The sequence below is a fragment of the Hemiscyllium ocellatum genome, chromosome 48 (genome assembly GCF_020745735.1).
Source record: "Hemiscyllium ocellatum isolate sHemOce1 chromosome 48, sHemOce1.pat.X.cur, whole genome shotgun sequence".
In the NCBI taxonomy this organism is placed as follows: domain Eukaryota; kingdom Metazoa; phylum Chordata; class Chondrichthyes; order Orectolobiformes; family Hemiscylliidae; genus Hemiscyllium; species Hemiscyllium ocellatum.
Genome location: NC_083448.1, coordinates 9,170,340 through 9,194,082, shown reverse-complemented (window position 1 = coordinate 9,194,082; position 23,743 = coordinate 9,170,340). Strand labels below are relative to the sequence as shown.

General features: G+C 42.4%; 1 protein-coding gene across 1 annotated transcript in view; it reads left to right on the top strand.

Moving 5' to 3' along the window:
- zgc:110329 (uncharacterized protein LOC550500 homolog) overlaps positions 1–23,743 on the top strand; it is a 177,153-nt gene that overhangs the window by 7,994 nt on the left and 145,416 nt on the right. Inside the window, exon 3 of the mRNA XM_060856696.1 lies at positions 18,929–19,114. Within this exon, the coding sequence (XP_060712679.1) occupies positions 18,929–19,114 (186 nt within the window). The remainder of the gene's footprint in view (positions 1–18,928; positions 19,115–23,743) is intronic.

The following is a 23,743-nucleotide window of genomic DNA, read 5'->3' as shown; positions in this document are numbered from 1 at the left end:
CAGTCCTCACTTTCTCCTACATGTGACTCCAGACCTACAACAATGTGGTTGCCCTTTGACAGGGCCTGCAAGCCATTGTTCAAAATACAGATAGGCAATAGACGGTGACCTGACCAGCAACATCCGCATCCTGTGTAAGAACTGAGAAAAATGGGCCTGATCTTGCAGTTCTTCTATGTGTTTGTGTTTTACCTTTCTTTCCATTTGTTTGTGTTTAAGTTTATTATCAAGGATTATACTGTCTGAGAACAACTGAGAAGGATGAATTCAATAACTTTGGACCTCTTCCCACACCAAATCACACTGAATGGGCATGATGGTCAGGTTGGGAATACACAGACACAGTGTTTAGTAAACAGAGCAGAAAGGTTGCTTCCACCTTTCTTCCTGCAGTTTCAACTTCTGAGCTGCAGGCAGGAGCGGTAGAACTTAATGATACCTTATAAAAAGGTCAGACAAAAGCTTTGCTGTTGGAGCCTGCCAGAAGAGTATGCCGTGCCATCTCAGAGCTCTGTTAGATACTAAAGCACATGCTACTAATGCAATTGCAATTTTGAACAGTCAGAAAAAGACAATTGATACCTGGTGCAGGCATATTTGTGATCCTTGCAAAGATTGAAATGGTTCAAGATGGCACTTCACGACCACCTTCCACAAGATTATTAGAAATGGCCAGTCAATGCTGGCTTAGCCAACGATGTCCACATCCTGTGCATGAAAAAGAATGCACCTTAGCCTGCATGTCTGTCAGCCATTGATAGCAATCAGTCATTCCTGAAAAGCACTCACAAACATAACGTTTATGAAGAAACAGTGAGAGCCCTGCACCATTTTTTGCATAAGCTGAGGGTGATGTTACAGTGTCCAATGACCTCATCATTGTAAGTACCTCAATGCTGCTGGCCTTATCGGGGTGGTGACCAGCTGGAGTCTGATTCCAACGAGGCTGACAGATCTCTCATCCCAGAAGTCATAAAGGGCAAGCCTACTTTATTTGACCAGATCTCAGGCAGCCTTCAAAGCAGCTGCTCTGCAAAATCAGGCCAGTGTTGGAAGAAGGAGAGGACAATGAAATAACTCCACAGTGGCAGATATCTTGTCACCAAGTCACTCTTTATTTAAACGTGAAAAGTCCTTAACTCCTTATTACTTTCCTATCTATATATCAACCAGGGCTCCCGGACTGGACCAGTTTAACAGCTCCAGTCTGGGAACTGAGATTCTCAATGGGCTAGCTGGCAGACTTTGTAACATTCATTACAAGCACATTCCAATACAATAATCCCATAGTGTTCAGTCACCAAATTCAGATTATGGACTCATACTAACTAAGGACAGCTCATGGCAACGAAGAAGGATTTCTTAACAGTTTTCAGCTATCAATGAAAGCTTTGATATTTGAAAGTTAAGTACCGATTGTGATAAGAATTCTTTTGGGTTGGGTGATTTGATTTGAATTGATTAATTTATTGGAATGTGTACCTAGGTGTGGCGAAGAGCTTTGTTTTTCAGCAGTATAGGAGATTATAATAAGCAAGGACATAAAGATCACAGGGTGGAAAAAATACTTAGAGGCATAGACGTTACGTCACACAGGACATGTGGTAGGCAAGATCAACATTAGCAAAATCAACATTATTTGAAGTTAGAGAGTCCATTCACTAGTCTAATAACAGCCGGAAAGAAGCTGTTCTTGAACTTGTTGGTGCATGTGTTTTAGCTTCTGCATCTTCTGCCTGATGGAAGACATTGTAGGAGAGCATTACTGGGGTGCAATGGGTCTTTGGGCAGCCTTTCCGCAACAATAGGACATGTAAATGGAGCCCATGGATGGACGTTGGACTTACATGATGATCTGGGCTGTGCACACAACCTTCTGTAGTTTCTTATGGTCCTGAACAGAGCAGTTGCCATACCAGATCGTAATGCACCCAGACAGTATGCTTTCTTTATTGTACAGCTGTAAAGGTTGCTGAGGGTCCGTCCTTATGGACCATGCCAAATTTCTGTGGACTCTGGAGGAAGAAGAGGTGTTGTTGTGCCTTCTTGACCGTCTCATCCACATGGCAAGTCCGGAACAGGTTGTTGGTTATCGTCACTCCAAGGAACTTGATGCTCTCCACCCTCTCCACCTCAGCTCCGTTGATGTAGATGGGGTGGTGGGGGAGTGGCATGTTCTCCTCCTTCCTTTTGAAGCCAGTGGTCGATTCTTTAGTTCTGCTGATGTTGAAAGAGAAGTTGTTCTCACTGCACCGTAACACTCTTTATCTCCTTTCTGTATTCTGACTCATGGTTGTTGATATCCCTCTGACCACGGTGGTGTCACCAGTACACTTGTAGATAGTGTTTATTCAGAATTTGGCAACACAGTGGGTGTACAGGGAGTACAGTTGGGGAATTAAAATGCATCCTTGTGGGGGGGGGGGGGGGGCTCCAGTGTTGAATGTTATCATGGAGGAGGTGCAGTTGTCTATCTTCACTGATTGCTGTCTCTGGGTCAGAAAGCTGAGGACTCCGTTACAGAAGGTGGAGCTGAGACCTTGGTCTGGGAGTTTTGAGATCAGTCTGGGGGGGATACTTGTGTTGAAGGCAGAGTTGTAGTCGATGAGCAGGAGTCCTTAGGTGTCCCTGTTGTCCAGATATTCTAACTTGAATGCAGGGCTAGGGAAATAGCATACACTGCAGACCTGTTATTTTGATGTGCAAATTGTAGAAAACCGAGACAGGCTGGGAGACTAGGGTTGATAGGGGCCATGACCTGCCTCTTGAAGTGCTTCATGGTTATGGAAGTCAGATCCCACAGCATGAATGTGAATAAGTGTGCACAAATCTGACACTTGCCTGATGTCGATATGTCTAATGACTGATTAATATCTGGAATGCTAATTAATCTAATTAAAAGCAACTTTAATACAGGGTCATCAGAATTAGTTGTGGAACACCTTTACTGATTGTGGAACACCCTTACAGCTTGCCTTGGCTGAGACCAGTTAACTCAGTCCAGGTTATGGATTTCCTCGAGAGGGTTATGTTTACACTCAGGAATTGGTCAAAGTCACAGCACGTAATTACCTTCCTCCAGAATACTATTCGCTTGTTTACCATTACAATGCCAAGCAGAATTCACATCCCTACTGACCCTGCAGCAGTCCAGGCCCAAATAAAACAAGACCGTCACCCCCACAATATCCAAGTTTGGGCTGGCAAGTGGCAAGTGACATTTGTACCACACAAGTGCCATGATGACCAAGAGAGAATCTAACCATCATCCCTTGACATATGCTCAACATCCTGGGGGTTACCATTGACAAGAAACTGAACTGGACCAACCACGTAAATACTGAGATGACAAGAGTAGGTCAGAGGCTAAGAATCCTGCTGTGAGTAACTCATCTCATCATTCCCCAAAGCCTGTCCACTATCTACAAGGCGCAAGGCAGGACTCTGATGGATGGGTGCAGCTCCAACCACTTTCAAGAAGCTTGACACCATCAATGACAAAGTATCTCATTTGATTGGCACCACATCCACAAACATTCACTCCCAACATCACCAACATTCAGTAGCAGCAATATGTACCATTCACAAGTTTACATGGCAGAAATTTATTTTTTTTTGTCCTTCCACACCCATGACCACTCCCACTCCAAGGAAAAGGGTAGCAGATTGTGGTCAAGTGACCACAGGCCCAAAATTGGATATTCTAAGTTGACCCATAGCCGGAGAAATTAAGCATGGCAGAAAATTGACCAAATTAAACAGCAGTCAGCAGCTGTTGGCTACAGAAAACAGTGGAAACAAAGATCAAAGAGATTACAAAAGTTCAAGGAGAACCAGATACAGCCAGCCGTGGGGCTGTATATTGGAGAAGTGTCGATCAGGCATCTTGACTCTGAGTATGTGCACTTTACACCTCCCTGGCTTGGAAACAGTGGAGGGTCTCGGCATAACCCCATTGGATGATTTGAATCTAGCTCATGACCTGATTGGCCAAGGCTACAGATTGTTCTGGAAGAGATAAGAACACACACCTGGATGTCACCCCGTCAGTGACGATGCTGTCTCAGTGAAGACTTAGCAAAGATTCTCAGGGAAGACTTGCAGCAAGGTTCGTGGCTGAAAACCATGCAACGATCCAAGAAGACCCAGGATAAGATCCACCCGGACTCCTGCAATTCCCAACTTTGTGGAAGAGGGCCAGTTGAAGAGGAAGGAGATTCTAATGGTCCAGCTCAAACATGTGGATTGTTGCAGGTAATGTCCTTTCTCAGATAGATAGAGCTAGATGGAGAGTAATATTTTGGGAATTTGGGAAATGCTGAAGTATGTTTTCAGAAGGAATATTTTGTTAATAAAATCAGATTGAATTACAAACCAAATCTGTGTCTTTTTGTCTGCCTCACTGAGCACTTAGGTAAAGCGGTTTTTAAGGCATAAACTGGTCGAAGTGATCAAAACGTTGCCAACATGATTCATGGGAATACCACGACCTGTAAATTACCCTCCTAGGCATTCACCATCCTGACTTGGAAATATATCACCGTTCCCTTCGTGTCGCTGGGTCAATTTCCTGGAGCTCCCTTCCTAACAGCATTAGGAAAAATGCATTGCAGCGATTCAAGGAGTCGGCTCACTGTCACTTCTCAAGGGCAATCACTGATGGACAATAAATGCTGGCCCAGACAGTGATGTCCACATCAAATCAATGAATTTTAAAAAAGCTGCATGGCTCATGTTATTTGCAGACATTGCATCTTCTTTCACACACACACACACACACACACACACACACACTCTCTTTCTTCTTTCCACTTATCTTTGTGCTGCTGCTGGAACAGATGATTTTACTTTACTGGCCTGACAAATCTGAGGAATATATGTTTCTATTAGACCATATCCTGAATGTGCCTGAGGGAAAGCATGGCTGGAAAACTATGACTCTCATGGGAATTAGTTCCATTTTCAAAACAAGGGCATTAAATTTGAAACTTCAAGCTCAGTAAGGACAATTAGTTTTCAAAGGCGTAGAACATCTGTTGAATGGCCGTACAATGACAATGTCTTATTCATGTGCTATAGTGGGCGATTAATTTTAATGATGTTTTTATATATTGGCCATTTCTTTGTCTCACTGAGATGAGTGATCTCAGTGGCTAATGGAGTGATTTACTGTGCTATGAGTGGGTTAATGTTAATAAGGGACAGATGAACCACAATGCAGGTGAGATGCAAAGGAAGATTACTCCTTCTCACACAGCAGTTGCTCAAAACTGACAATTCTATAGTTGGATGCTCATTTACTAGAAACTGTCTTCTTTAAAGATTGAGCTTGGGATTTTGTGAGTGAATTGGGCAGAGGATCACAGAATGAACTCAGGAGACTGCATTATTAATCTTGCACCCAAATCGATGATGTTCAGACTTCACTGTTGTATTTGCTTGTAGACCCTATCATATTTAACTGCCTCTTGGTCTTACCAACTCTAAGAGTGAACTACAAAACCGAGACTGTGTCAGTTAGGAAATAAACAATGTAAGCAAAGATCATGTGTTGAACTACCAGCCATAAATCAGTAATAATACTGTCTCCTCTCATTGAGAAGCTTGTGACTTCAAAGCCCACTCCATCATAACAGCCAGTTCTAGGCTGTCAGCCATTAGGTGAATGAGAAAGCTAATGTTTACACCGAGTCCTCAGTAAAGAGACAGGGCTGCATTGCTGGAAGTTCTTTATTTTAGCAGAAACATAAAATTGGGTTCTCTCTGCCTTTTGAGCTGGATGTAAAAGGCTCTCTAGCACTGTAGAAAGAAGGGTAAGGGAGTTCTCCCGAACATCCTGACAATATTCATTCCTCAACCAACTCAATCAAAAATCAACAAGAAGCTGGTAACTGGTTATGATTGCATTGTTGTTTGTGCAAGCTTGCTGTGTACAATTCAAATGCATTTATTGCATTAACTGCATTTTACTACATTGCAACAGTGACTACTCTTCAAGAATGCTTGTAAGGTGCTAAGGGGCAAATTTAATATCTGTAAAAGATAAAAGCAATGTCTTATTTTTTATTTATATAAAGCCAATATTTGTCCTCCTTTCTGACAGCCTTTTCCCATGCTGCAGATGTTTATTGACATTGGATTGACCTAATTTGGGAGCTTCAACAATATTAAGAAAAGCAAATATTTCAGCTCTTCATGCAAAAGCCAAACGTTCTAAGACTCACACCAATACATTTTGTAGTGCACATTTTAATGTGCACTGATAGTCAAACTGAATGCAACTGAAATGGAAAATAAGATCAAAGTCTATTAAAAGCATTCTGCTCACTCTGTTTGCTGTAGAACATTCAGATGATAGAGTCTGCATGGTATTCACTGCTATTCTTATGTCCCATAATTGGTAGCAGTAGAGGTAACAGGAATGGAATTGCCATCAAGCTACAACTCCATTCCAGTGACACCATTCCTTCTGGGACTCTGATATTGAATCCACTGTCACTCTTTCTGGGTATGGTCCCACTGCTAGTTATTTGTTTGTTTGACTAATTTTAAACATGGAATAACTCTTTCCATCGCTGAAGCAGAGTGCTATGATGTACACTTTGCAAGATTCACTGCAGAAATTCACCAAATCTCTTTATATAGCACCTTCCCAACTCACAACCACGAAACATAAAATTATGAAAGGAATAGATAATATAAAAGCAGGGTGAGTGTGTCCATTGGTGGGTGAAACAAGAACTGGGGGGCATAGCCTCAAAATAAGGGGGAGCAGATTTAGGACTGAGCTGAGGAGGAACTTGTTCAACCAACGAGTTGTGAATCTATGGAATTCCCTGCCCAGTGAAGCATTTGAAGCTTCCTTGTTGCGTGGTTTTAGGGCAAAGATATATAGTATGTTTGAACAGTAAAGGAATGAAAGTGTTATGGCGAGTGGGCAGGTAAGTGGAGCTGAGTCCATGAAAAGATCAACCATGATCTTATTAAATGACAGAGCAGGCTTCATGCTCCAGATGTCCTACTCTTGCTCCTAGTTCTTATGTTCCTATCTAGAAGGACCAGGGCAGCTGGGACATCACCAACTGCAAGATTTACACATCCTTCCTCATGCCTTGAAGACACGACTTCAAACTTGATCGCCGTTTCTTCACTGCCACTGAGTCAAAATCCTTGATCTCCCTTCCCAACACCTGTCCCTCCCCAAAATTCTGCAGCAGTCCACAAAGGCAGCTTCTCACCACCTTCTCTGGTGCAGTCAGGGATGGGCAATAAATGCTGGCCCACATGAATGAATAAAATAAAAAAGCAGCTGGAGTGGATTCAATCACAAATTAACAATTTGCAAAAACGTATTTATCCAGAACTCATTTATGTATTAACACTCATTTTTCAGTCATAATGAATGCACATTTTTAATTCACAATGTGTCACGGCAATTTTCTCTTAACTCTCCCATTCCTTCAGGTAAAATATTAAATTGTAATGTGATATTTTACACACTATGCAGCACCTTAAAAAATGCTTATTCCTGTAATTGGCTATGAACTCTTTTTGAAATATCATTTTTTATCCTGATGGTTCTAAATCACACACATGGGCACTGTTGATATATTTTGCATTGTTCACTGTATTTGTTGCAAATCATCAGAAAGCTAGCTCCACAGTTGAATCTTTCTAATAATTCCCCCCCAAACTATCTTTTATTTATGAAATCTGTAAAATTACATTGCAAAATATTTCATATTGGACTTTATGGGAAGTGCAATCATATTCAACTATTCTCTGTAGAGCATGTTACACTGTGAGTTGCCTCAATACAGTTGCAGTATTTGGCTATTTACTATATACATTGATGGTCAAACTTGCAGCCTGAGGGGTTCCACAAAATTACAAGCCCCTTGATGCACTATAGCTGAAAGGCAAGTGAATTGCATCTACTTCATTCAGTTCAAGCTCGAGAACAGAAAACAGCAGCAGGTTCTGCTGAACAGGTTATGACCTGAAGCTTTCAGAATCATGGAGCCAGTCAGCAGCACACTGGTTTCCCGAAGCTAACACCATTATTGAGCGGCTTCTTTTGAAAAGCAAGACAGATATCAGGGCATTCAGGCCTTCACCTCAACTCCAGTTAAGAAGAGTGCATCAAAGTCAGGAATATTGCAACAATTGCTCGTTACGAATTGGTGAATCAAGGAAATCAAAACACATTCTTTGATATGATAAAAAAAACCTGATTACAATTAATAGTCTACAAATCAAATTGCAGAAGAAGCATTCATACTCTCCCAGTGGGGGAGTTGCAATGCTGGAGGGATGAGCTATGATGTGCGCTCATTTTCCCTTAGTCCTTGTTTTCATTTATAAGACTGACAGGTGCTGGTCAAATCGTGGAATTAAAGGGCATGGATTCAATCAGTACCAAGTGAACTACTTCAAACCATTCTTTTTTTTAGAAAGAGCAGTACTTTGGGGAAGAAAGAGAATTCATTCTCTTCTGCTTCAGGGAAATTAATAAGGTTCAAATAGATCTCAGTGTTTTCATAGCGACTGTTGATACAGAGAGTCTTATAGTCTGTGTGAGGGAATAAGTGCCTTGTTATTGTCAGAGTTGTGTGAGAAAAGGGATAAGGGCACAGTGAGACCATAGTTAATTGATAAAAGAATGAGAAATTGCAGCTGTGGGACCTTGCCGAGTTGATTCGCTCTGTCAGAAAATTAAAGAAAAATTTCTTTATTATTTCTACAGTTTCTCCTTGATTGCAGGAATATCTCCAGCTGCCATGTACTGGATCATGGGGACCGAGATTAATGAAACTCTGGCTCCCCTAAGTGTCTTCCAGTTTTGTACTTCTTAATTTCTTTATCCACGCAGAGATTTTTCTGCAGCATTCATTTGATTAAAAAAGGTTATTGTTCGTCTTTAGTTTAATGGGAGTGCTGTGTGCGGAAGTAGTTGGAGTTAGCACATGATTTTCAGTCAAGGGCCATATTTGCATCCCAGGTCACAGTTCATCGTGGCTCAGTTTCATCAAAACAATATCTTTCTTGCATTTTGAGGGTTCAATACCCATTCCAGAGATTTGAGCATGTAATGCCACCTAACACTTAAGTGCACTACTAAGGGAGTGCTGTAGTGTACAAGATGCTGGCTTTTTAGAATGACTTGTTAAATTGAAGTTTAGTTGGCAGACTGCCTCTTGATGCCTCGAATGATCTTCTATCACAATTTTTGACCAAGAGCAGAGAAACTCCACTGTTGTTCTGGCCAAGGTTTGCTTTTGACTTCTACTTGATTTTGCATAATTTATTTCTTTGCTGCTTTGTGTGACTTTATCAAGTACAAATTTGTGGCTTAAATCCCATGCTGCATCAACACTTTGTGTGAACGTTTTATTTTCTATTTGTTCTCTTTATTCCTCTCATGATAATACTCAATTTTGCTTCTAGCTGTGGATTTGTATCCTAGTTTACAATCGCTGTGAGATTGTTCTGATCGATCAAAAAACAGTGTTTCCTGCATTTCATTGCACAATGGAACCTGGATATCTGTTTGGTCCTGCTGCATCCAAAAGCCTCTTCATGTGCAGGATGTTCAGCATCCACTGCAGCTTGCTGCTGTACCTGGGCTTGTTGGTGAACCTGGTCCTCTTCCATTTCTCTGCATGTCTACTGCATTTCGGCTGCACCTGTCAGTCATGTTCTCTATGCACCAGTATGAGATCACAAAGACCAGAGTAGGTTGTTTGCAATGTGCGTAGTCAGTACTTCCATCCTTCACACATTGATGGATTGACATGCTGCTCTATACAGTAGGGCATGGAACCTTCTGGTAAGGAGGGCCATGGAATGACTTAGCATGAAGCTTTGACATTGCGCCTAATTCTGATGAAACCATCAGTATTTTGCCGAGAAATAAGAGGGTATTGCAATTGCTACATGAGCACTAAAGCCTTCTCCACCAAGCCTCACATCAACTGCAGAAGGCATCATTGCACATAAGAGCATCTTTGGTCATATTTAGAGATCAATTTGAGAGGGAATCATCTCCAGGTCCCTATGCAGTCTGTGAGGTCATGCTGTCACTTAACAGTTGTTACAAGTAGAATTGAGCCTTGGAAAGGGAGCAGTGGATGTCACTGATGTGACACCAAGTGTTCAAGTTAATCATTTATCTTTGAACCTTAGGTAATGTTCTTGTTTCTGAGTCAAAACAGTGGGCATGGTGGGAGGGGCACAGTGGCTCAGTGGTTGGCACTACTGCATTACAGGAGCCAGGTTCAATTCCACCCTTGGGTGACTGTCTGTGTGGAGTTTGCACGTTCTCCCTGTGTTCGCGTAGGTTTCCTTTCAGTACTCCGGTTTCTTCCCACAGTCTCTAGATGTGCAGGTTAGATGGATTGGCCATGTTAAATTGTGCACACTGTCCAGGGATGCACAGCTTAGGTGGGTTAGCCTTGTAGAAAGCAGGGTTACAGAAATAAGACAGGGGAGGTGAATCTCGGTTGGATGCTCTTCAGAGGGTTGGTGTGGACTTGATGGGCTGAAAGGCCTGCTTCCACATGGTGGCGAATCTATGAAAATATTTTGTTTTTTGTATGTTCATATCTTAAAATTTCACTCTCGTTTGGAGATGTATTATCTTGCAGATGAGGCATTGAACTGAGGCTGTGGACTGGATCTACATTGAAATCTCAGTGCAGCGATGAAGACACATGGTGTTCTCAGGTCATGTCTTGTCTATTTGACAATGGGCTCTAATTTTCAAGGAATTAACAGTCATTTCAGAATATACTTTGGGGGCAAATGTAAAATGGTGCTTATTGACAGCAGCTTGAGCTTTCAGTGCATTCAATGTGAATAATGAAACAAGGTGGTTTGTTTTGTCAGTGGTTGCAGGATGTGTTGCTATGGTACCGTTGATGTTTCTTTTCAACCAAATGCTTTGTTGCTCTCAGCCAATGTTCTGTCAGTTAGCCCTTGTGATCCCTAATTCTGTTCAAGCCATTGTAAACAGAGTAGTATCTGAAAGTGATTGGAGAGGCACAATGTGAAACCACAATGGGTGATGCTCTGGATAGTCTGTACACAGTATGGGAGCAAGGTGAAACCCACCTGACAAGGTCAGCTGTTCCCATCCAAATGGTGCGATAAATGTTATGAACTTATGAGTAGCACTGCATGCTTTAGTATTCAGAAAAGGTTTGCAGAGGAACGTTGTTCCATCACAGATCAATGTTTAGATTCACAATAGAATTATCAAAGAGTCATAGAGTCACACAGCATGGAAACATTGGTCCAATCAGTCCATTCTGAACATAATTCCAAACTAAACTAGTTCCCCTGCTTGCTCCTGGTCCATATCCCTCCAAACCTTTCCTATTCATGTACTTATCTAAGTCTCTTTTAAATGTTGTAACTGTGCCCACATCCATTACTCCCTCAGGAAATGGTGTTTAAAAAAAAACCTCATTTTTTTTTAAGTTTCTCTTCTCTCACTTGAAAAATATGCCCCCTCAGCTTGAAATCCTCCATCCAACAGAAAAGACTTACCATTAACCCTATCTATCCCACTCATGATTTTATAAACCCCTATAAGGTCACTGCTCAACCTTCTATGCTGTGGGGAAAAATGTTCCAGCCAATCCAGCCTCTACAATTAATTGTATAAGTCCTGCCCCATTTATTGTACCAAAATGCAATACATTGCATTTATCCAGGTTGAACTCCATCTGCCATTTTTTTAGCCCATTGACCCTTTTTGATCAAGATCTCTTTTTATCTCAGAAACCCTTCTTCATTGTCTACAATGCCACCAATTTTAGTGTCATCCACAAACTTACTAACCATGCCTTTTGCATTCTCATTCAAACATGTGGAGTTTGCACATTCTCCCTGTGTCTGTGTGAGTTTCCTTTGGGTGCTCCGGTTTCCTCACACGGTCCACTGTCCAATCATTCCATTATTGCCACTGGGTCAAAATCCTGAAACTACTTTCCAAACAGAACTGTGCATGTTCTGACGATCCAAGGCTGCAGTGATTCAAGAGGTAGTTCACCATGACCTTCTCTAGGGCACTTGGGATGGAGATTAAATTCTAACATCACTGTTGATGCCACATCCCATAACCAAGTGATTAAAAAAAAATGTGTGATTCTGGACAAGAAGGAGAGTTCCTGTAGTGCAGTGGTAGCCTCTGAGCCAGGAGACTTGGGTTCAAGAATCATTTGCTCCAGAGATGTGCAATAACAACTCTGAACAGACTGATGAGAAAATATGTATCATACAGAATGAAGTCATTCAGTCCTTTCTTCCATGGCTCTTTAGTGGAACAACTCAACTTGTCCAATTACCTGTGTTCTTTCCCTGTTGTCCTGCTAATGTTAACTCAGTCAGGGTTATATATATGTGTGTTTGTACATGTGGAATATTCACATTCTTTTGATGCACTCCACATCTCTCTCTCAGCCAGTGCATGTCAGATCATGCCACTGCAAAAAAAGTCCACCTGCTGTCCCTGGTTTCTTTGTAAATCTAGATTCTGTGCTTACTGGCACTGTGCCTAAAGTTTCTCTTTAATTAGCTATCTTCATTGTTCACAACGTTGAATAACCCAGCTATATTTCCTCTTACATTTCTCTGCTCTCAGGAGAACATTGTCAGCTTCTCCTACTGTCCAAGTAACTCCAGTTCCTCATCCTTGGTACTATTCTAGTGAATCTTTCCTCAGCCCTCTCTGAGCTGTTGATATCTTTATAAAATATCCCGCCTATAATCAAATAATGCAACATGTTCAGAAGACCTAGCCAGTACTTTTGAAGTATTCAACTTAAATGTTCTGCCCTTTTTACCTGAACAAAATCAGCAAGATCCCTTTACAGCTTCATCAAAGACTTGCGTACGAAGATAGCCCATACAAGGTTTATGAGGAATCAGTAATTAATCTCCGTGTGGAGCTCACTGAAAACCCAGGGATGCGTCTGCTAGGAATGTCTGACCCAGGCTGGGACTAGCCCAGAAACAGCACAAGTTCTGTTTCAGTGTTCCACGATAAATGATATTCCTTTTCAGTCAGACTTCATGTACCATTTAAAAGTATATAGGTCTCTCTTTTACAAGGCCCTTTTTACAATTCTACTATTTAGTTCATACACACTATGGGTTAGGATCACAGGTAGGCCAGTCAAGAAGGTCTGGGTTGATCTGATAACTCCACATTCTTGCCTATGCCCAATTACTTGGTTATCAAGAATCAATTGACCCTAGCTTTTAAAATATTTATATTATTTTTCTCAATTTTCCAACCAAAGTGTACAATTACCCATGTTTTTGTGTGTTAAATTCCATCTGCTGGGTGTGTCTAGCCTCTCTATGCCCTCCTCATTGTTCCTTGGTTTGCGACAAAAAATCTGCAATCCAGTATGTCCTGCCATATCAGATTGTATATTGACCTGTTGTGGTAATGGGCACATAGCTGTACCTGAAAACCATGAACGCTTAGTTTGTCTGGAGTGTGAAAGACCAGTGAGCAACAATATACAAAATATAACAGGAATTTGACTTTCTGGATCGGGAATTTCACAGCAATTCTGAAGGGTCCCAACTCAAAATGTCAATTTTCCTGCTCCTCCGATGCTGCCTGACCTGCTGTACCTTTCCAGCTTCATGTTTTATTGACTCTGACTTTCAGCATCGACAGTCCCCACTATCTTCATATCGGAAGTTCATTTTGATTTGTTCTTACTCTGCTCCTGGAATTCCACTGGAAACTGTGTTGGAAACCCCACTGCGGCAATATCTTAGGCTCTGACTGAAACAATAATCATGAAGATGTTAACAAACCACTAAAGTGGGGACACCCTTCAAACTAACCATGTCTGTTTTGTGCCTAATCAAAGAGGTCAGGGATGGTCAAGAGGCTGGAATTGGTCGAGAACACAGATTGTGAAAGTTTACAGAACTGGAGAGGAATAAAAGATAAGCAACAAGACCATGGAGGATTGGAACAGAAATACGTTGGACACTGGGGACTGGTTCTGAAGTTCTCTATTTTTATTTGAACTGGCAGGGGTGTGTATCACCTGTCACTTTGATATCACATTTGGAGCATAAGTTTATCACCTTGTGAAAAGGATTCCCTTTCATCTCACAGACCACAGTGAGTAGAAAGCTCTGCTGAGGTGTCCTGACAGCAGTTCAGCCTCTTCCCTTCTTTATAGCAGAAATAATTACAGTCTGCAGAGCGCCTGGGGAAATACAATTTCAATCTTCATTGCTTCTTCACAGTGCTAACAAGATGTGTTTATACATTTGATTGTTTCTCAATATCAATGTCTCCTTGAGGAGCTTTCCTTATCTGTCTGGTTTCTGCTTTCCTTCAAAGTGGAGGGTTGCTGTGAAAAATCCATTATGGTTGTACATCCTCTGGGAAAAGTATTTTTTAATTGATTGCAGAAAGTGTTCCCAACAGCATATTTGGAATTCTATAGATGAATGTGTCCCCGCTCTCACCAGTTTATGGTTCAGCATTGGTCCACTCACATAGCTTCTTACCACTCTTGCTTGAGGCAGTTTCTTTATAGCAGAATCTGATTTGACTTTATTTTTACCTGAAACATATATTACTTGCTTCCTTGTAGTCTTTCCACTTTTCCTGCACCTCCAGCCAATATCAAGAAATCTTGCCAGAACCTAGAAGTCCCAAGAAGAAAGGTTCCTTTCAACGATTTCACAGGACAGTTTACAATATTGATCAGTGGCTTGTTATCATCTAGCAGGGTCTGGCTAGGATGCCTGAGACCAAATGTATTCAGGAGCAGGTCATGGTTTTGCTTTTCTGTCATTTGCCGTCACTAAATCACCAGTGTTTTCCAATTGATCAAGTGCATGCCTGGCAAGAGCAATGCAGACTCCCATCAAGTCATGGTTATACATTAATGAAGGGCTGAGGACTGCTGTGTTAATATCATGGCACACAAGCAAGCAGTGGGTGAGAAATGTTGAATTTGTAAACTGAACTAAAACTCTTTGAAAGGAAAAGTTGCGACTCTCCTAACCAGCTGTTTAATACTGGTGTTCAAAAAGTGTAAGCTAAACAAAAACAAACCCTCTACTTCCTCATAGAATCCTGACAGTGTGGAAACAGGCCATTCAGCCCATCAAGTCCACACTGACCCTCTGAAGAGCATCCCACCCATACCCACCTCCCTCATGGCCAATTCACCTAACATATATATCCTGGGCACTATGGACAATTTAGCATCTTTGGACTGTGGGAGGAAACCAGAGCACCCAGATGAAATCTATGCAGACATGGAGAGAATGCGCAAACTCCACACAGACAGTCCCCAGGCTGGTAGTGAGCCCGGGTCCGTGGTGCTGAGAGGCAGCAGTGCTAACCACTGAGCCATCCTGCTGCACTAAGTGTTACTAACCACAAGAAGAATGGATAAACAAATTAAATTGTTGATCTTAGAAAGGGAAAAGGACATTCCATGTTTCGGTTCTGAGTCTCCTGCAAAGATCCATAGTAGGTAAAGGAGCAAGATGGGAATGTATTTGCTTGCAGTTTAAAGAAAAGCTCTTGATATCAATGATTTTGAGGTGCTGGTGTTGGACTGGGGTGGACGAAGTTAAAAATCACACAACATCAGGTTGTAGTCCAAAAGGTTTATTTGGAAGCACAAGCTTTTGGAGCGCTGCTTCTTCACCAGGTGATTGTCCATCAGACGAAGGAACAGTGCTCTGAAAGTTAGTGCTTCCAGATAAACCTGTCAGACTATAACCTAGTGTTGTGTGATTTTTAACTTTAATCTTTCTCTCTCAAAAAATCACTCAGGGTGAGGTATGGAGACTGTCAAGAAAGAATAGAACCAGTGCCCAGCAAGACTTCACACCTCCAGCAGATGGGAGAAAATGAGAAAAACACAATTAAATGGAAAAATGATAGCAATAATTGGAAACATATAGAGCAAAACAGAGAAAGGTCACAGTGTGGTCTGCAATTACCCAGCTTGAAAGCAGTGTAAATGAAACTTGCCCAGAGAATCCTCTCTGCAGATTGGCGTTTGTTAGTTCTGATTTGCTTGTAACAGAATAGCTTTTATATCTTAGTTTCGAGATCTGTAAGTTTAGAGATGAGTTCAGAACTAATCAGGCCCATTTCTTCTTCACTCCACACAAATGACTCTTAATGAGCGTTAGTATTGCCGAGTAAAATTTGAACAAAATGAATCTGATGCCAAAAAACTCTAATGGCTCTTGTTAAATGAAATGTGAAGCATCGTCTCAGACAATTTATGCATTGTGAAGCATTTGCAAGAGGTGTTCTGTATTGGTGACTGATTGTCCTCAATTGAGCTGTCTGGAGATAGTGTAGTGAGTCGAACTTTGTTGCATGTTTTACAGGAATTCTTAGTCGAACATCCAGATACTTTTTTATTTTTTTCACAGAGTTTAATCTTTTAGGTAATCTTCAGTCTTTTACCCGTGAAACCAACATTCCATAACCACTTAGGTTTTCACCTGTCCTGTCAGACTTCACTTCTGACACTTCCAGCACCACGATGGATTTCTGCTTACTTAATCTTCCAGTCAGGAAAACAACGGAGTCAGAAGTAGCACTGTTTTCACGCTCCATCTGAACTGACTCTCTTTTAAAGGCAAACAGCAGCCAAACACATCACTCAATCCCATTGTCACCCACCACGGGTGTTCAGCTTGAAAGTAAATCCTTTGTGTTTGGAAATGCAGGGCCAGCCCCGTGGTGTTTGCCTGTTTATCACCAGTTTCTGTCAGTGTGATGAAGTTGCAGCATCACTGAACTGCCCTTTTATTCAGAAGCTTCAACAAATAGTTCTGTTTGAAGAGTTGAGTCTCTGGTCCAGTCAGATGTTCAGAACTGTGAGGAGCTGGGTTCAAGGTAGAACCAGTGAGTAGTTGGAATAAGTAGTATGAATTCTAGGGAGCTGATCTCAGTGTGCTTGGGATAACATCACTGTTTAAACTACTATAAGCATCACCACAAGGCCGTAGAAGTGTTGGAAAGGTGCAAAAGAGATTTGAAGGATGATATCAGAAATGAGGGGTTATGCCTTTCAGGAAAAGGGTTTCCTTTTCCCTGCAGAGAAGCAAGAGTTCAGGCAAGACCTGAGAAAGCTTAATAAATTTAGGTGAACAAGTGAAAAATGGTTCCACAGGTGGACGAGACCAATAGGGAATTCAGGGAGAAACATTCATACCCAGAGAGAGAGGTTAGAAGGTGCAATTTGCTACACTGTGGAATAGTAGAGGGAATGACACAAATTGATTTAACAGGAATCTGGTGAAATTTGTGAGGAGAAAGGAAAAGAAGGTGATGCTGCTGATGTGAAATGGAGTGGAGTGACAAGACTTTGGTGTGGAGCTATGGGCCAGTTGATGATAATGATCTGGTTCTGTGTTGTACTTCCTGTGTAGTTCTCTGTAATGGGCTGTGAGATTTACTGCATTATTGACCACCTGTTGACTCAATGCTTTCCTTGGTTTTGATGCTGTGTGATGTTAAAGGGGAAATATTTCTGAATGTCAGAGCAGGTTAGATGCCAGCGCCTCCTCACAGCCTTGAAATTGTGCATTATAAATCACTTTCCTCGAATTGAATAGATGAAGACCAAAATAATACTTCTTCTATCCTTTTGTTTCTGTGCTTCTCAAGCAGGGGTTTTCAATGTTGTTTGAAAATTCCATTTACTCAAGGCCTCCTGTATCACATGTAGCTTCAAGATAAAGGCTGAGGACTCAAAATTGGACACCAAGAAAGAGAGAATGCCTTAAAAAATCAGTAGATCTCTCACCTTCTAGGGACAAAGGAATATAGTGAGGAAACACCTATACTGTTGGTGCAAATGGTAACATTCTTACTTTCTATGTTAGAAAGGTTTGATTCCTGAACAGAGAAGGTGAAGAGGATTTTAACAGAAGCATTCAAAACCACAAACAAAACCATGAACCATTGACAAAATAAATAAGGAGAAATTGTAGCTGTCGAGCAGGTAACTGGAGGACTCAGCATCACATTTAACCACATAGACAAAGTTACTGAGGTGATTCTTAGGGATTGAGAAGTGCTACGTTTTGGATGAGATGTCGGAACCAGCCCATCTGTCTTCATCTAAATTAGGGCTGCATGTCCTGGATAAGTTCAGTTTAAAATCAGGGCAAGTATCTAATTTGGCAACAAAAGAGGTTTGGGGGGGCATAGCTACAAATTGAGGGGTGATAGATTTAAGACAGATGTCAGAGGCGGGTTCTTTAGTCAGAAAATGGTAAGGACGTGGAATGCGTTGCCAGCCAATGTAGTTAGCTCAGCCACATTAGTGAGATTTAAACAATCCTTGGATAAGCACATGGATGATGATGGGATAATGTAGGGGTATGGGCTTAGATTAGTTCACAGGTCAGTGCAACATCGAGGGCTGAAGGGCCTGTTCTGCACTATATTGTTCTATGTTCTATATTTTACTCTTGATCCCCAGAATTGCTGTTGTTGTTTTAAGACTTTCTATGTTCTGCTTGCCAGTCCTCATGTACCTACTATCATGAGGGCCAGAGATGTAATTGAGCCTCAGGTTCCTTGGTTTTCTACTTTGTACCATGCTCCACCTGACTTCACCTGAGAATTATATCGAGTGAGTTTGATATGGGTCAGCCCAGAGTGTTGGATGTGAGGGACTTGTCAGTGTACTGAAGGAAGTTCCCTTGTCCTTTCAGCATCTTTTGCACTGCCAGTAGTGAAAGGCCCAGTATGGTGCAATCTTGCAAGTTATCAAGAGCAACACCTCCATTGTTTGCATGTCTCTGCTGCCAAATCCCTCCAATGAAGCCAGTTTGAATTAATTTTAGTTTTTTTTTTCTCCAGTAACCATTGCCGTGATGTTTAATGTGTTTGCAGCTGCTGGGACTCCTCATCTTGTGTATCGGTATTTACGCAGAAGTGGAAAGACAGCGGAACAAGACAATGGATGGCTTCTTTATTGCCCCAGCCATCATCCTGTTACTGCTGGGTCTGGGCATGTTCACCGTCTCCTTTGTTGGCATGATTGGAGCTCTGCGAGACAACCAACTGCTGCTTAAAGTGGTGAGCTGTTTGTTTGTAACCTAAATGCTTTTTGAGGACATGAGTCGGGAAGTTAAAGAGAAGAAGGTACTGACATTTGCTGGCTTTCTCCAGGAAGCTTGCCAGAAAGCCTGGAACTTTTACATTTCCTTCCAGTGGCTCTCAGGTGGTTCTGGCACGCGAGAGTGGAATATCAGGATTGAGCCAATGATATGACCAGGAGTGCGGAGAAGCTAGAGAGGTAAGGAGTGAGGGATTGACCAGGGAGATAGAGTATTGGGAAGAAAGGTGGTTGGAAGCTCCCTATCGCAGTGGTAAGCAAATTCATTATTCCAATAAAGGGATGAATTTTTTTATTTGAGCTCTTTGCACTGGAAATGTGAGTCGGTTTTCCTGATAGGCATTCTGCATGTAAATGCTCATGAAAAAGACAGCTTGGCAGAAATACATTCACCGTCCCAATCACATTATCAACAAGTGACAAATAGAGGCCTCAGAAACATCACTGTAGAATAGGTGGCAAGTGGATTCATTATGCTGTTGCTCACTCTGGTGAGTATTTGCTGCTTTGGCCTCTGGATGGTGTGTTTGCCAAGGCCATATCATTGCTTCGATGGGATGTGAGGAGTCCAGGGGGCCATGGTGCATGCAGGATGTCCAACCATGGTAAGGAGCTTGGCCAAGGGATGCAGTGTGACTGGGAAAGGTACAAGGCGAAGAAGGCACCAAAATTGCCCTGTAGTCTCCAGGAAATAAAGAGTAATGTCCTCAGCGGCCTTACAGACAAACCCCAGAGAAACTCAGAGCTGTTTAGCATGCATTTTAGAACATAAAACAGTACAGACCCTTCAGTCCTCAGTGCCGGGCTCACCTTTTAGCCTACTCTAAGATCAAACTAACCTGCATACCCTTCATTGTATTAACTTCCTTGTGCCTATCCAAAGGTCACTTAAATGTCTCTAATGTATCTGGCAGTGCAGTCCTCGCACCCACAACTCTCTGTGTAAAGAATCTGCCTCTGATATCTCCCCAGAACCTTCCTCCAGTTACTTTAAAATTAAGCCCCCTTGTGATAGCCATTTCTGCCCTGGGAAAAAGTCTCTGGCTATCCACTCCATCTATCCCTTTCATCATCTTGTACACCACTGTCAAATCATCTCTCATCCTTGTTCGCTCCAATGAGAAAAGCTCCAGCTCCTCCAACCTTTCTTCATAAGAGATGTCCTCCGTACCAAGTATCCTGATAAATCTCCTCTGCACCCTCTCTAAAGCTTCCACATCCTTCCTATAATGCGGTGACCAGAACTGAACACAATACTCCAAGAGTGGTCTAACCAGGGCTCTTTGGGGCTGTAACATAACCTTATGCTCTTAAACTCAATCCCCCAGCTAACGAAACACAACAAACTACACACCTTCTTGACAATCCTATCAACTTGGGTGGCAATTTTGAGTGATCTATTAACATGGACCCCAAGATCCCTCTGCTCCTCCGCACTGCCAAGAATTCTGCCTTTAACCCTGTATTCTGCATTCAAAATTGACCTTCCAAAATGAATGACTTCCAGGTTGAACTCCATTTGCCACTTCTCAGCCCAGTTCTGTATCCTGTCAATGTCCCGTTGCAACCTACAACACTATGCACAAATCCAGCAGCCTTTGTATCACCAGCAAGTTTACTAACCCCCCCCATCCACTTCCTCATCCAAGTCATTTATAACAATCACAAAGTGCAGAGATCCCAGAACCAATCCTTGCAAAACACCACTGGTCACCAAGCTCCAGGCTGAATATTTTCTATCTACCACCACTCTCTGTCTTTAACAGGCCAGCCAATTCTGTATCCAGACAGTCAAGCCTCTTTACTTTCTCAATGAGCCTACCACAGAGAACCTTATCAAATGCTTTGCTAAAATATATTTCCACCACATCTATTGCTGTACCTTCATCAATGTTTTTTGTCACATCCTCAAAGAATTTCAATAAGATTTGTGAGGCATGACCTTCCCCTCACAAAGCTATGCTGACTTTCTCTAATCAAACTATGGTTTTCCAAGTCATCATAAATCCTGCTTCTCACAATTCTCTTCAATACTTGCCAACACAGACGTAAGACTGACTGGTCTGTAGTTCCCATGATTATTCCTATTCCCTTTCTTGAACAAGTGAATAGCATTTACCACCCTCCTATCATCTGGCACTACATCAGTGGACAGTGGAGACACAAAGATCATCGTCAAAGGTGCAGCAATCTCTTCCCTCACTTCCTGTAGTAAGTTAAGGTATATCATGTCTGGCCCAGGGGAATTATCTATCCCTATGTCTTTAGAAATTTTCAGCACATCTTCCTTCTTATTAGAGCATATCAGTCTGTTTCATGCTGTCCTCAGAAACATCAAGGCCCCTCTAGGTTTTCCATTCCTTGGATGCTGGAGTTTATTGAGTATAGTCGTGATGGAGATGCTAAAAAACTTGTTGGGGCACTAGAGCCAGGTTCCTCAGTGGGTCTCAGTGCCACTGACCTGTGCTGCCTCCTCCATCCAGACCTCCTGCTGCCCTCTCTAGGAAGGAACACCTAATGTCTTTCCTTAATGGCCTGGAGGAGAGTCTGCAGTGAAGTACTGCTGAACCATGAGGCCATGCCACAGGTAAACCCGTGGGCAGGTCTGAGACATTGTTGGCAGCAGCCTCTTTCTTCCAGGTTCTGGAGAATGGTGCTGACAGAGTCTCCTGGCTCACAGGCAATCAATTGCAGGATCCTTTATAGATGGGGCCCTGACCTTGGACTCTGTGAATCAGTGGCTGAGCCGACACCAAGTGAAGAGATTTACCTGTGCCTGCGTGCTTACTGAGCTGAGCTGCTTATGTTTGTGTGTGACCTTTCTCTAGTAAGGAGACCAAACTGCACACAAGGGCCTCACCAGCACCTTGTACAGCTGCAGCGTAACCTCCCTGCTTTTAAACTCCATCCCTCTACATGATGAATTGGAATCTGTAGAGTTGGTAATGGAGGGTGCTGTCTGGATTAGATTACTGATCGGGCTGGTTGCCACCCAGGTAAATAGTGCTGTGAAGAAGGCATATGGCGTACTGGGCTTTATTGGTTGAGGAATTGAGTTCCGGAGTCCTGAGGTCATGTTGCAGTTGTATAAGACTCTAGTGTGGCCACATCTGGAGTATTGTGTACAGTTTTGGTCGCTATACTATAGGAAGGATGTGGAGGCACTGGAACGGGTGCAGAGGAGGTTTACCAGGATGTTGCCTGGCATGGTAGGAAGATCGTATGAGGAAAGGCTGAGGCACTTGGGGCTGTTCTCATTGGAGAAAAGAAGGTTTAGGGGAGATTTGATAGAGGTGTACAAGATGATTAGGGGTTTAGGTAGGGTTGACAGTGAGAACCTTTTTCCGTGTATGGAGTCAGCTGTTACTAGGGGACACAGCTTTAAATTAAGGGAAGGTTGGTATAGGACAGATGTTAGGGGTAGATTCTTTACTCAGCGGGTTGTGAGTTCATGGAATGCACTACCAGTATCAGTGGTGGACTCTCCCGCTTTATGGTCATTCAAGCGGGCATTGGATAAGCATATGGAGGTTATTGGGCTAGTGTACGTTAGGTAGGCTTCGGTCGGCGCAACATCGAGGGCCGAAGGGCCTGTACTGCGCTGTATTTTTCTATGTTCTATGTAACCCAACTTGCCCCTAAGCGAGAATGTTCTTGTCTCGCCTCCTAGCTTAGTCTGTCAAAAGGAAGATTCCAGCTCAGGATTGAGGAAGGAGTTACAAGGGAGTGATTGGGGGGAGGGAGCAAGGAGTGAAAGGGAGTTTCGAAGGCAGTGGTTAGGAGCTGGGAGAAAGAGATGAGAAGCAGTTCAAGATCTTCACCCTGACGAGAGGAGGAATCGCCCTTCTTGATGTTGCACAATCAAAATTCCAGGTTGAAGAGTTGAAGTATCTTACTGCAAAGTGGGTTTCAAACTCCTGGAGAGGATTAAAATAGATATGGAAGGAGTCTGTAAACATCCACTGGTATTGTGAAAGGTTCAGTACAGTAATGTCACAAGTCACTTTCTAAATGATCAATCAATCGATAATCTTCATTGTTCAGACTTGTGACTGTAGGACTTGGAATGTTATATTGAGATTGTATAGAATTTGGTGAGGCCTCTTCTGGACTACTGTCCAGTTCTGGTAACGTTGCTATAGGATGGATATTATTAAACTGGAGAGAGGGTTCAGAAGAGAGGTACCAGGATGTTGCTGGGAATGGAAGGTTTGAGTTATATGGATAGGCTGGGATTTCTTTCACAGAAGCGTAGGAGGCTGAGGTGTGACCTTATAGAGGCTTACACAATCATGACAGCTCCAGATAAGGTGAATGGCAGGTGTCAGTTTCCTATGGTGGGGGGCTTCAAGACTAGACCGCATATTTTAAGGTGAGTGGAGAAAGATCTTAAAAAAGACATGAGGGACAATTGTTTTTACAGAGGAAGTGATGGTTGCAAGTACAGTTACAACACTTAAAAGTCATTTGGATAAATGCATGAATGAGAAATGTTTGAAGGGATATGCGCCAAGTGCAGGCACGTGGGATTAGTTTAGTTTGTGGTTATGATTGGCATGGACTGGTTGGACTAAAGGGTCTATTTCCGT